Source organism: Armigeres subalbatus, chromosome 2 (genome assembly GCF_024139115.2).
Source record: "Armigeres subalbatus isolate Guangzhou_Male chromosome 2, GZ_Asu_2, whole genome shotgun sequence".
NCBI lineage: Eukaryota > Metazoa > Arthropoda > Insecta > Diptera > Culicidae > Armigeres > Armigeres subalbatus.
The window spans coordinates 159,126,289-159,139,921 of NC_085140.1; the positions used below are offsets into that span (position 1 = coordinate 159,126,289).

At 38.5% G+C, this 13,633-nt stretch overlaps 2 protein-coding genes across 3 annotated transcripts; one reads left to right on the forward strand and one right to left on the reverse strand.

The window, feature by feature from the left end:
• The first annotated feature begins 370 nt into the window (after positions 1 to 370).
• Positions 371 to 5,070, forward strand: LOC134211089 (WASH complex subunit 5). Of its 2 annotated transcripts, XM_062687700.1 has the most exons (7): positions 371 to 513; positions 572 to 728; positions 849 to 1,143; positions 1,253 to 1,745; positions 1,998 to 3,618; positions 3,688 to 4,512; positions 4,780 to 5,070. In XM_062687700.1, exons 2-7 carry the CDS (start codon positions 604 to 606, stop codon positions 4,934 to 4,936), a joined length of 3,516 nt encoding a protein of 1,171 aa, XP_062543684.1. In that variant the 5' UTR covers positions 371 to 513; positions 572 to 603; the 3' UTR covers positions 4,937 to 5,070. The 2 variants fall into 2 exon arrangements, with proteins under 2 accessions (XP_062543684.1, XP_062543683.1); XM_062687699.1 differs by having other exon boundaries at positions 413 to 728.
• Positions 5,071 to 6,802: 1,732 nt separating this feature from the next.
• Positions 6,803 to 7,695, reverse strand: LOC134215374 (peroxiredoxin-6). Its single transcript, XM_062694580.1, has one exon. The coding sequence runs from the start codon at positions 7,535 to 7,537 to the stop codon at positions 6,881 to 6,883; it is 657 nt and encodes a 218-aa protein (XP_062550564.1). The 5' UTR covers positions 7,538 to 7,695; the 3' UTR covers positions 6,803 to 6,880.
• Positions 7,696 to 13,633: the final 5,938 nt, after the last annotated feature.

The window sequence follows — 13,633 nt, forward strand, 5'->3', positions numbered from 1 at the left end:
CAGATTTTCTGGATATGATACACTGCGCGGCGTTTGTAATGTTCCCAAATGGGCACTTGCACAAAACTTCACGCGGCGAATGACTGTCGAAAGGTACGGCCGCGCCAAACGATACACCGCAGTGCTGTTCACCCATAAGAATCAAGTAAACGGGGTGCAGAAAGCGCGGTGGTACCTTTCATGAAGGGTTCGCCGCGTGCAATTTTGAGAAAATCAGACAATATCTAAAACTAATAGTTTTGGCGCAAACATTTTTGTCTTGCTAGATTCGACTCTGGGACCATTGTGCATTGCATATACGCAAAAAAGTTACCCACACAATCAGCGATACCTGGTCAAAAAGCATATTACAAGCTTTTCAAGCTTTTCGCAAAATTGGGTTCCGTCAGCGACCAGCGTTGCGAACAGATCCAAAAGCTTCAGATGGGTCCGATGGGTCAAGTCAACACAGGCCTTCAAGTTGGGTGGCGTTTGTTTACATTTCGTTGTGCTTAGGCAGACTTCTCGAATGCAGTAGTTATCGACGATAATAATTACATAGTGTGATATTTTGTTGATTTAGTTAATTTAGTTTTAGTGATTCATTGTTCGTGCAGTAACACAATGGCAGCTGAATTTTTAGCTGAAAACAATGTTTGCGGACAGACAATATTGCAGATAGTAGCCGAGGGAAATACAATCATTTGCGAACTACTGAGATTGAAAGAATTAATACCAGAAGTGTTCCGGTAAGCTTGGAAACTACGTTAATTCCGTTGCGATCAGACGAGTGGAACATTTTAACGATGCGTCCTTGACCTGATTATTAGTTTGCGATTATTCAATAAACTTGAAATTTATTTTATCAGTCTAAAAACGAAGGAAGACCAGCACAAATATGGAGAGATTATTATGGACTTCAGTTATTTCCAAATTTCGGATGCACAGGACGCAAAAATTGAAGCGGATGAGAAACTTCAAGCTTTGGACGAAGAAATTCGAGAGAACTATCTGGTTATCCTGAATCGCTTTTATATCGTTTTTGAAAGTATGCATAAGTACATCAAAGATTTGAACTCTTTTATAGAGGAGTTGAGCATGGGAATGTTCATTCAACAATCAATGGAGAAAGTATTCCAAGACGAAGAAGGGAAACAGCTAATGGTAAGAGATAAAAAACAACGACGCCTCTATATTCTAGACATCGTTGATTTGAAATTTGATTACGACAATTATTCGATCTTGTATATTAAATATTTTACATAATTTACAGTGCGAAGCCCTCTACTTGTACGGCGTTATGCTTCTTGTGGTTGATCTTCAGATACCTGGTGTGGTACGTGAGCGGCTGCTCGTTGCATATAATCGGTACAGTGCCTTGAAAACCGACGGCGACAGCAACATCGATGAGGTTTGCAAACTACTGCGTTCAACCGGATTCAATGACGGAAGCGCGTCCAACATGAAAAAGGTGTTCACTTATCCAGAGGATTATTTCGGCCGAATTGCTGTCGATTCAATCTACATCGAAATGGTTATTGGAAGATTGCGGTCCGACGACGTCTACAATCAGATTGCGGTCTATCCGTTACCAGAACATCGTTCGACGGCCTTGGCCAATCAGGCCGGTATGCTGTACGTATGTTTGTTCTTCTCAACGAAAACCCTCCATGGGCAGGCTGCGAAAATGCGTGAAATTGTGGACAAGTTTTTCTCCGATAACTGGATCGTGTCGTTCTATATGGGGATTACGGTCAATCTCCTAAGTAAGTAAAATATATTATAGCTACTAAGTACAAAGCAGTTTAGCTTATTGTACGATCTAGATCTACAGAACAAATCTACAGACTACCTAGGTCAAGCAGCTTATTGCAAATTGTTTTTTTTTTGTAGCTTTGAGTTTAAGTACATATTGCAAAGTATAAGCATTGGGTTCATTCTATTGTGTTCCTTGTACTCATTCTTATATATTAATTGAGTTATCAGAATCAGTTTCTAAAACATCCTAATTATTTCAGATGCTTGGGATCCTTTCAAAGCAGCCAAATCCGCCTTGCTAAACACGTTCGACACAGTTAACTTGAAGGAAATTTGCACTAAGCAGAAACGGTTAATGGATACATTGCTAAATCGCACTAGGAATATCCTCAAGGAGGGAAACCTTACAGAGCAAAAGCTTCTGGACAACATTCCAAAGGTCACGGCTTTAATCCGCGAATGCAATCTGACTGTACGATGGATCATGCTGCATACTGGCATGCCAGTTATCGATGTAGGAAGCCCGGCATCATTGAAAAAATGTAAACAGGTTAAAGATCTCATTGAAGCCGATATTGATTTCAAAGGGATTGAGTTTTTCGAACTGCTGTTGAACACGGCTCAACTAGAATCCAAAATAAAAGACATTCTCAAGAAGCTGTTAGACGAACGGTTGGAAAGATGGGATAATTTTAAAAAGGAAGCATGCGAACGTATCCAAGATCTGGCAGATGCGTATTCTGGAGGAAAGCCTTTTGGCAAGCTTAAGAAAAATGTCAGTTTAAGCAAATGGTTTTTGAATATCCGTAATGAAATTGATACGCTGAGCAATGATGATAAACAATTAAGCATTTCAGGGCGAACAATCATACAGTTGATTCAAGCTTTGGAAGAAGTACAGGACTTCCACGACTTGAGTAAAAATATGCAAGTTAAACAGAACATTGTGGAAACTCGGCAATATCTTCACCAAATGTTCCATACAATCAGCATTAAAGAGGACGATTTGATAAATTTACAACTGATTGGAGATTTCAGCTACGCTTGGCGGTTGATAGATAGTTACACTCCAATGATGCAAGAAAACATAAAAAAGAATCCCAGTTTAGTCATCAAACTTCGATCTACATTTCTGAAATTAGCTTCTGCTCTGGAAATCCCCTTATTGCGGCTGAATCAAGCAGAAAGTGAAGATCTGATGGACGTGTCCAAATATTATAGCAATGAGCTCGCTAACTTCGTTCGTAAGGTTGTACAAATTATCCCGGAGACCATGTTTACGATCTTGGCTCAAATTATTGACTTACAAACTAATGTCATCAAGCAAATTCCAATGAGATTAGAGAAGGAAAAAATGAAAGAATATGCACAGCTCGATGAGCGTTTTGTCATTGCAAAACTAACCTACTCGGTATCAACATTCACCGAAGGCATTCTAGCAATGAAAACCACACTTGTAGGAGTGGTTGAACTCGATCCGAAACAACTGCTGGAAGACGGCATCAGGAAGGAGTTCGTTAAGAACGTTTCGGATGCGTTCCATAGTAATTTAACTTTTAATCCGAAAGCGAAAGAATCGGAGCTGGAAGCAAAGCTTGCCATTCTCAATCGAATTATCGACGGTTATAAACGTTCGTTTGAATATGTTCAGGATTATCTAAATATACATTGCCTTCGGATATGGAACGAAGAAATGCAACGCATTATTAATTTTAACGTTCAAAGAGAATGCAACCCTTTGATGAAGAACAAAATTTCGGAGTGGAATTCGGAATATCAGAACGATACCATACCGATTCCTAGTTATGAACCAGTGGACATGGCCTCGATTACATTCATCGGGCGGCTAGCTCGTGAAGTTCTGCGAATTACTGATCCCAAGTAAGTTGTACTTTTAAGTATTTTATTTCATTCTCCGTTTTCATTGACTTCTCTATATTTTATTCACAGAGTAACAACCTACATCGATATTTGCTCTACATGGTATGATCACAAAACCCAAAAAGCTGTACTGACAAACAAGTTTACCAGCCGTATAAATGAAACCTTTGGTCCCCCTGGCCTGGTTGGATTGGACAAACTGTACTCTTTTTTGATCACATCTGAGCTAGAAAATTTTCTACAAACGATTCAACGAAAACTGCAACACGAACCTACGTGGTATGATGCTTTGCATAACGTGGAATCCGAACTACATAAAACGGATTTTGTTGAGAATCCTTCCAAAACCTATGCCAACTTAACAACAACCTTCACCCGCATTTGGCCACAACTGCAAGAATGGATACTGAAAATCGGCCAGAAGCAGATCCTACGGACGCATATCGCATTTGAACTCAACTGTAGCTGCAAGGTTAAATCTACAAAACTGGAGCTATCGCTCAGGGCTTTAAACGACGCAATTCTTATGGATGTCAAACGACACACGCTGGATGAAGCAAAACCCTTACCGAGCGCTGATCTTGTATTCGAATTGAATCGATATTTGGAATGCGCTGGTTTGTACAATCCATACCGCAAAAAGTACATCATTACAAAAAGTCCCAGGTTCTTACCGCTATTGGCTTTTCTATTTGTGATTGCGCATCTACCACGGTTCCAGTATATGAGAAATGTAGACAGTTTGATCGTGAAGAAAAAGAATGACCCTGTCGATGGCTTCCCCAGCGTGATTGGGCTGTTAACGCTATTCAGGCAGTTTGACGCAGCAGAAATGGACATCTTTATTCAGTATTTGTGCCAATATGTGATGTCCTTTGTGGACATAAATCTAAAGTAAATATTTACCGTCATCGGGGGTGACAAAAAGTCATCGCTGTAACCGACAGTCTGAAGGTCGGATAGCAAAATTGTTCAAAAAGGTCTCTTATAAATTAGCTTTCTTGCACACAGATACATTAAATCCATTGTACAAGCATTCTAAGTAGTAGTTTAAACAGTTAACCATTCTCACCACCATTTGACCCATTGTCACCCACGACGACGACGACGGTACTCAATGAGAATTCGAATGTATGACTAAATATGTTAACTTTCTTTTAGAGCAAAGCAGGAGATTTGTCAAGAAGCGGTGATAACCCTTCGTTTTCTAGAGATGTTCACGCGTGTGGCGGAGGTCGAGCGAAAACACCTGGAGCGATACATTCCGGATTCGGTGCTGAATCAGTACGATTTTTTATCCGGAGGAAAAACGTCTTGACCTCCAGTCGATTGGTGGTGCCTTTGGAATTAAATCTGTTTGTTATTATGAAATAAAACATGTTTGTATCATTTCGTTTCCCGAAGTATAAAATAAAATTAATTAAATTCTTTTTATTTATGCCCACAAAGTTATTCACTTCTCTGTTGTCTTTCTAATATTTAATTACCTATATAAATGAGAATTTGTTACTTATCAATAGGGGTGGTGGAAATTCGTGATTCGAAATCCGCGAAATTTGATGATAGCCGCGAAATTTTAACATTTTCGCGAAAAACCGCGAAATTAACCTTTCCCGTCAATAATTTTATTCCATTCTATTGCCTCAGTAGATTTCTTGACCTAGTCAATACCAACTCGACAAACAACGCATTTTTGGCGACTCGATTTTTTTTTTTAAGTGCACAGTCCGAAATTGGTCGAATGTTGAGCCAAAAGTAAACTGCAGAATAATTTTGTTTTTCTTTCAAATTGTAAAAATAGTTAGAGACTTTAAAAAATATGGATTCTTTAGGAAAGTTAGAAATTCTTTAAGGGCTACTACCGAATTCACATGACCTGCAATGCTCACATTATAGGATTGATCGGCGAAGTTTGGAGAAAAAAGATTCCCAATGTTGATCGTCTCGTGCCATGTTTCAAATCTATTTTTTCGCATTCGGCCTCTTTCCGTTTTCCTCAGCACTTCAAAATAGCGGTGAAATATCTGTCTATTCCTGGAAACTCGGTAGATGCTGAACGTAGTGTCTGCCAGTACAATTTAATCAACACTTCCCAGCGCCAAAAGGTAACGGGAAAAAAATTGGCTTTTGACCAGTAATGCAAAGAAATAATTAAAAACCCAACTTAATTCACTGAGTAGTGATATTGTCTTTCTCGCATTTAGCCAAGACACCAACTTTATATGGTGAATATGGTTCGATGTACCATTTTCTTTATAACTTTTAAACGCAACGGTCGATCGTTTTAAAATTTAATAGTGATCAACTATCCTTTGCCCACTGTCGAATGAAACTTGTTGCGAAGAAATCGGTTAAGGATTACTATAAGAAAAGTTGTCTAATGTTTTTCTTAGCTTTTGTGCACACATATACACACACACACACACACACACACACACACACACACACACACACACACACATACATACAGACGGACAGACAGAACTTTGTTCAGCTCGTCGAGCTGAGTCGAATGGTATATAACACTATCATGGGTCTCCGAAGCTTCTATAAAAAGTTCGTTTTCGGAGTGAAATGATAGCCTTTCAGTACAACTTTGTTGTACGAGAAAGGCAAAAAATATTTGAAATTAAGAAACGCAAAAATTTAAATAAATATGGAACCTACATTGTCTTTTTTATTTTTTGTGCCGAAATATAATTTACCGCGAATTTTCAGATTTTCTGAATTGGCTGTCCGCGAAATTATAAAAACTTTGCCGCGAATTTCCACCACCCCTACTTATCAACCACAAAAACAGTTCTATAAAAAAGATTATAGTATTGCAACATGCAAAGTAATGTTTATTACTAGGGCTTTAGGGATATATTTGAGGGTGCTCGCCTGGCTCCGTTCCTACATGTGGTCGGGGTTCTGCCAAATCGCAACAAGCGCCATTGAAAAGTTACCCATGTTCTTGCACAAGTTTCCGTGTATTAGACTCAATTGATTAGAAATCGTAGCGGATATCCTTCCTTCCTATAACTGAGGATATCCAACAACAAATGTAGGTACGAGTGATTTGAAAGGAATTCATTAGTTTTTCTTCTACGAACAAAATATCAGAAGTCAGTCAACAAGGCGCTTTGGTTTCGCTGAACCCCGATTTTTTAAAGTAATTTTTGTGATTGTCAAAAATAGAAAATTTATCCATTGGTGGTATTTATATTGTTACAACATTTAAGTTTTACATCAAAATGATATTTATTAAGTACAAGTCAGTTTACGGAAATGCCTTTCGAAGGTAACCTTTTCCAGAAGGTAGTTCTACTTTTTCAACACCATCAGGGAATAAAGCTGGCAGTTCTTCTTCCTTCACACTTGGTTGCACCATGCACCATTCGCCCTTCCTCCAGTCAGCCGGCGTTGCAACCTTCTTCTTGTCGGTCAGCTGCAATGAGTCTATGACTCGAAGGATTTCGGTGAAGTTACGACCCGTGGTGGCGGGATACAGTATCGAAAGGCGCAATTTCTTGTTACTATCGATGATAAACACAGCCCGGCAAGTCAACGGCAAACCCTGGGCACCAATTTCGTCCTTGTCGAGCATGTTGAGCTTGACTGCCAGCTCTCGATTGGCATCGTCGATGATGGGATAGCTGAAGTCGTCTACATTGCCATAATGCTTGATGTCTTCGATCCACTGACGATGTGATTCCGTCGAGTCACATGAAAGTGCGATTGGTTTCACGTTTCGACTGGCAAACTCCGGGACCAGACGGGCAACAGCAGACAGTTCGGTGGTACAAACGGGTGTAAAATCAGCCGGGTGCGAAAACAAAATTACCCATGAATCTCCTGCCCACTGATGGAAATCGATCTTGCCGTGGGTTGTGTCCACGGTGAAGTTCGGGAACTGATCTCCAAGCTGAAGAGCCATGTTTTTCAGGGATTTAAGATAAAGGCACTGAGACACGTATAATTGTTGTAGCCCAAACTATTTAAGTACAGTTGTTTCAAGAAATTTACAATCTTTACACTTATCAATAAATAATACTGACCCAATACAACAACGCAATATTACACTGAAAATAATCTACACGCTTATTAAACGTGCTTTTCCACGTGGATCTAACGTGTTTTATTACATATTTTTTTCACTTGTATTCCACGTTAAACTAAAAGTTCCTTTTCACATGCATCTATCGCGTTCTATTCTTTTTCATTTTCACTTATGATTCACGTTAAACTCATCAGAAACAAAATTGAATCGACACCACTTGCCAATCCTGTTCAATTTAACGTGTTTTGATCATTGTTTTTATATTTTTATCAGTATGATGAGGAAGTTTTGTTATGCTGTCATTAAGCGGATGAGAAAATTTTACGTTAAGTTATATGTATAAAAATGAAATTAAACGTTTAACTTGTTTTAAGAGAAGAGGCAATTATCTAGCGCTAAATATGTTTCCAATTAATGTAAGTATAGTATCTAGTGTGAATAATTAACCAAATAGTGAATAATTTTGAAGTTTGATTTATAGGTAGTTGAGTGACCAGCTGTTCTGTGCTGCTTCTCGGGTCCAGCATATGGCGAATAATACTTGCTTATTTGATTATATATAAAACATTCATTCAAACAAAACATTCTAAAAATAAATGATTGACGGCTTTAATTATAAATTTCTCAAAAGTGTTTTATTTGTCGTATGTAGATTAAAACATTTAAAATTTGGTAAAATACCCAAGGTGCCCATTCTGAAGTTTTCCACAATAACAATTCATACGGATTTAACGTGTTTTTCCATTTTATTTTCCATGTACTTCAAATGTATCGAACGTTTAGATTTTTGACATTCGGAACTGGAAATACACGTTATTTTGCCATTTTATACAACTAGTGAAAATTCACGTGTAAAACCAGTCGCATGGGCGTGTGAAATGTTTTCAGTGACTACACATCTACCTATAACCGTCAATAAGGGTGCGGCCAGAGTAGACGCGAAGTGCGAAGCGAAGCGAAGCGTCCATACGATTTGACAGCTCCTTAGGGTCTGTCTCATTTGAAGAATTAAACCGAAATTAAACTTAAAAGTGACATTTCAATAATTATCAATTAACCCTGCTCGCAGAGCAAGATTACTTTTGACAGATATCGAATCATTTTCCATCGATGTGCTATTGGAATTGCTGGGTAGCACCAGCCATTCTTATGACCGGGTGATTGTTTTTATTTTTGAACTGTCACTTTTAAGTTTAATTCTCCAAATGAGACAGACCCTTAGGCTCTGTCTCATTTGGAGAATTAAACTTAAAAGTGACAGTTCGAAAATTAGCAAATAACCCAATCATAAGAATGGTTGGTGCTACCCAGCAATTCCAATAAGACATCGATGCAAAATGATTCGATATCTGTCAAAACTAATCTTGCTCTGCGAGCAGGGTTATTTGATAATTATTGAAATGTCACTTTTAATTTTAATTTCAGTTTAATTCTCCAAATGAGACAGACCCTTATTATTGATTCTATTCCTTTGTGTGCAATTTTCGTGCCGCATCGCGTAGACGCGTCTACTCTGGCAGGCACCTAAGGGTGACAATGGGCCAAAATTTGATTCAGTTACATCTCGCTGAGACCGGGCCACTATTTACACGAGGTTTCTAAAAATGTCTAAATTTAGGACCCTGGGATTAGGACCGTTCGTAAATTTTTGGCAAATTTATGAAGGAGCGGAGTTGATTACCTCAAAAAGATGAACCTATCGTTTTACCTAGAATCTAATCTATAGAATACCTACTTTTATGGAATTTCAGCGACTTTTCGGAGATCCTTTCGGATTTCAAGAGATTTTTTCGAACATCCTCAGATAAGTTATAAACTCCCTATGACTATGAAAACAATCATTGGATTTCTAGTGTTTATAGAACATTTCCAAAGGGGCCCTCCTTAGCCGTGCGGTAAGATGCGCGGCTACAAAGCAATACCACGCTGAGGGAGGCTGGGTTCGATTCCCGGTGCCGGTCTTTTTTCGGATTGGAAATTGTCTCGACTTCCCTGGGCATAAAAGTATCATCGTGTTAGCCTCATGATATACGTATGCAAAAATGGTAACCTGGCTTAGAAACCTCGCAGTTAATAACTGTGGAAGTGCTTAATGAACACTAAGCTGCGAGGCGGCTCTGTCCCAGTTTGGGGATGTAATGCCAATAAGAAGAAAGAAAGAGAGAGAGAGAGAGATAGAACATTTCCAAAGAGCATGTCTTCCTCATTTTCACAAATTTCCAGAAGTGATTATGGATTTCTATAAATTTTATAAAATATTGGATGCACTGCTTGCAATCCAATGAAGATGAGCAAATCACGCATGCCTCATTCTCTTGCTTGCTTCACAAGCAGCCAGTGGTAGTGAGGAAACGAATTCGGCAAGCAACACGAAGCTTCGATGCTCTTGTCACACATAAGCTACTGAATCATACATGTTCGTTGTTTGATCGCCTACCGAGGGAAGCGATTGTAACGAACTCTTGTGTTGATGTCACTCATGCGTTGTATTACGGGAGAAGATGATACATAACAAACCAACACAATTCGGAATTTTGCAGATGTTCTCAGGCTGCAATATACGAGACAAATGTAGCGCTTCTCTCTGAATACGTGTTTTTACGAAGCAGTTTGATCCACACGCGCATTAAAAAAATGCGTTTATTCCTACGGGTTAGAGACTAATGGGGTATAGTATATCTAATATATCTTGGAAGCGGTTAGATTTAGAAAGTAGTCGTCTTTCACAAAGTTCTTCGGAAGGTCAAAACCATTTTGTTGAAGATTAATTTAGTTTGGAATTCATTGTTCATGAGACATTCTGCAAGATAGGATATCTCGGAATCCATACAATTTAGCAAGTAGACGTACTCTACAAATATTTTTGGAAGATGATGTAGGATATCTCGGAATCTATTCAATTCAGAAAGAAACCGTCTTCTATAAAGTTGTTCACAAGTTTAAAACCATTATGTTAAAGATAAGCTTAGTTCAGGCAAGGTAGGATATCTCGGAATCTATTCAGCTTAGCTTAGCTTAGCTTAGACTGACTGTACATATCAATGGTTGCTACTCCGTGATTGATCAGAACTGGTGCAAATTGCACTACGATCCAAGTGAATAGTGGTTGGGATTTACCAACTATTCTCGAAGTGCACGTTTCAGCAGCTCGCAAATGTTGATCAATAACGGCGCCGGCCAAGTCCTTACAGTCAGTTGGGAAAGGGAGGGAATGTGAGTGTGTGGTAATTGTTGCTACTAGAGACCGAGAATACCTCTGCATCTCCACATTTACCACGGGAAGGAAGTAGTGTTAGTTGGGTGGGGTAATCAGTAACATAGATCAGGATTCACCATGGAAAGTGATGTGACCTATGAAACTTCTACACAGCAGTATTAGCATTTCCTTAATTTGTTCAATTGTTCATTCTTCGCGAGAATAAACAATCAATCGCTCAAAGTGAGCGATTGTTCATTTGAATTTCGGATTAGGCGCCCGCGTTATCATTTCATTAACGTAAGAAAAGTAAAAAAGAAACGGGATTTAAATTGAAAATAATTGATAGTAATCGGAAAGCTAATGTTATTCAGCAACCCTTATTTTATCTCTATTTGACGTCAAGTAAGAATGTAAATTTACGTTCATTTTACATGTTGTTTATTTTGCATTACTTTCGCGCGCGTGTGTGTCACTTGCATTGACCAGTATACCGTAATCAGGATCTCACTGGTATTAATCATGATGTGCCGGTTGGCACTCGTGTTGGGCTTGTGCGCTTTGAGCGGCACACGTTCGCTTCCCAGTCTACATAAAATCGCACATGGTGCAATACAAGATGCTAAATTGGAGACGATATACATACATGTTGTGTGGAAAAGTACATCTATCGCCTGCACTCCAGCATCCTACACGACACCATATACGTTCATGTGTTGACTGGGTTTGATAGGGCCTGCTTATGGACACATGCAGCTTTTTGTAGAGGTTTAACAGAGCCCACTGTAAAACCCCACCACATCCTAGGCAGGCCCCCTAACTCGCAGTGGCCATGGGGAGGGGTCGTCAAGCCCTTGGACATAGTCCCTGCTGCCCCAGATATCTCGGAATCTATTCAATTTAGAAAGAAGCCGTCTTCTACAAAGTTGTTCAAAAGATCAAAACCATTATGTTGAAGAATAGTTTAGTTCAGAATTGATCCACCGAACGGCGCTAGTGTACATGAGATCTTCGGCAAGGTAGAATACCTCGGAACCTGTTCAACTTAGAAAGTAGTTGTCTTCTAAAAAGTTTTCCGGAAAGGCAAAACCATTAGGTTGAAGATTAGTTTAGTTCAGAATTCATCCACTCAATGGCGCTAGTGTACAAAAAACTTTCGGCAAGGTTGGATATTTTGGAAGCTATTCAATCTAGAAAGAAGCCGTCTTCAACAAAGTTGTTCGAAAGGTCAAAACCATCATGTTAAAGACTAGTTTAGCTCAGAATTGATCCACCGAACGGCGCTAGTGTACATGAGACCTTCGGCAAGGTAGGATATCTCGGAATCTATACAATTTGGCAAGTAGCTGTATACTACAAATTTGTTTGGAAGCCAAAAACCATTATGTTGAAGATTAGTTCAGTTAAGAATTGATCTACAACTTTGTGGAATATCACAGCCAGTCTTGCAAAATGTCGTGACCATCACCAGATGATCAGATATGAAAACAAAAACCACCACGCTTTTAAACCATGTTCTTTACTGACAATCACTGCAAGCGCATCGTGACATGTAGAAGCTGACACGTGAGTACCTTAGGTAAGCGTGACATCCAGATTCACAACCACAAGCTGAGAGCCATAAAGAGCATCAGGTCGGTCAGCTGTCAAAAGTTCAGGTGAGCACCGTTATTAATTGATTTTGTCGTCGTTTGATTGGACTGACGTCGTTTTTAATTGATAAATCGGATAAATCAATAGTTAAATTAAGGGTTCATTCACAAATTACATAACGCTAAAATGGACCATTTTCAGCCCCCACCCACCCTCTCGTAACGTATTTTGTATGCAAGGGTTTTGAAATTTGTATGGGCCTTATTTGTGAATGGCTGGTGAATGGTGAATTTGGCCTAGTTAGTTAAACTAAGTTTTTACAAATTTGATCCAGACTATCTTTTAAAAAAGGCCAAATTTTTTTTATTGATTTTTTCAAATGGATACAATCAAAAAACGACGCATCCTATAAAAAATGTTTTATGGGTGACTATCGCAAAATCAGTCAAAGTTTCTAATAAAGATATCGGAAACATTTCAAATTGAACCTCACACTGGAAAAAAACAGTTTTAAAAATTAAAACTCGATTTGCAAAAAAACGCACTTTTTAATTTGAATGAAATTGTGCCTCACGATAGGTGATTATGTTCCCTACCAACCGTCCGTACATCGCAAGCTGGGCAGTTTGAAGGAAAAAAAGTTTTTCTAACAAAAACTTTTTCTTGTCGAAATTATTTTCAGTGTATTTTTATCCGTTGCGATTAGTTACGACCTAAATATTGTACTCTGCTTGACTGTACAGGAATATTTTAGTATATGTATGTATATGTTAATTCCACTGACACTCCTTGACACTGAAAAAAAAACAAATTCGACAAGAAAAAATTTTTGTTAGAAAAACTTTTTTCCCTTAAAAGTGTCAAGCTTGCGATGTATGGACGGTTGGTAGGGAACATAATTTCCTATCTTGAGACACAATTTCATACAAATCAAAAAAAGCATTTTTTCGCAAATCGAGTTTTAATTTTTAAAACTGATTTTTTTCAGTGTAGGGCTCAATTTGAATTGTTTCCGATATCTTTATTAGAAACTTTGACTGATTTTGCGATAGTCACCCATACAACATTTTTTTGTAGGATGCGTCGTTTTTTGATTGTATCCATTTGAAAAAATCAATAAAAAAAAAATTGGCCTTTTTCAAAAGATAGTCTGGATCAAATTTGTAAAAATTATGTATGTACTT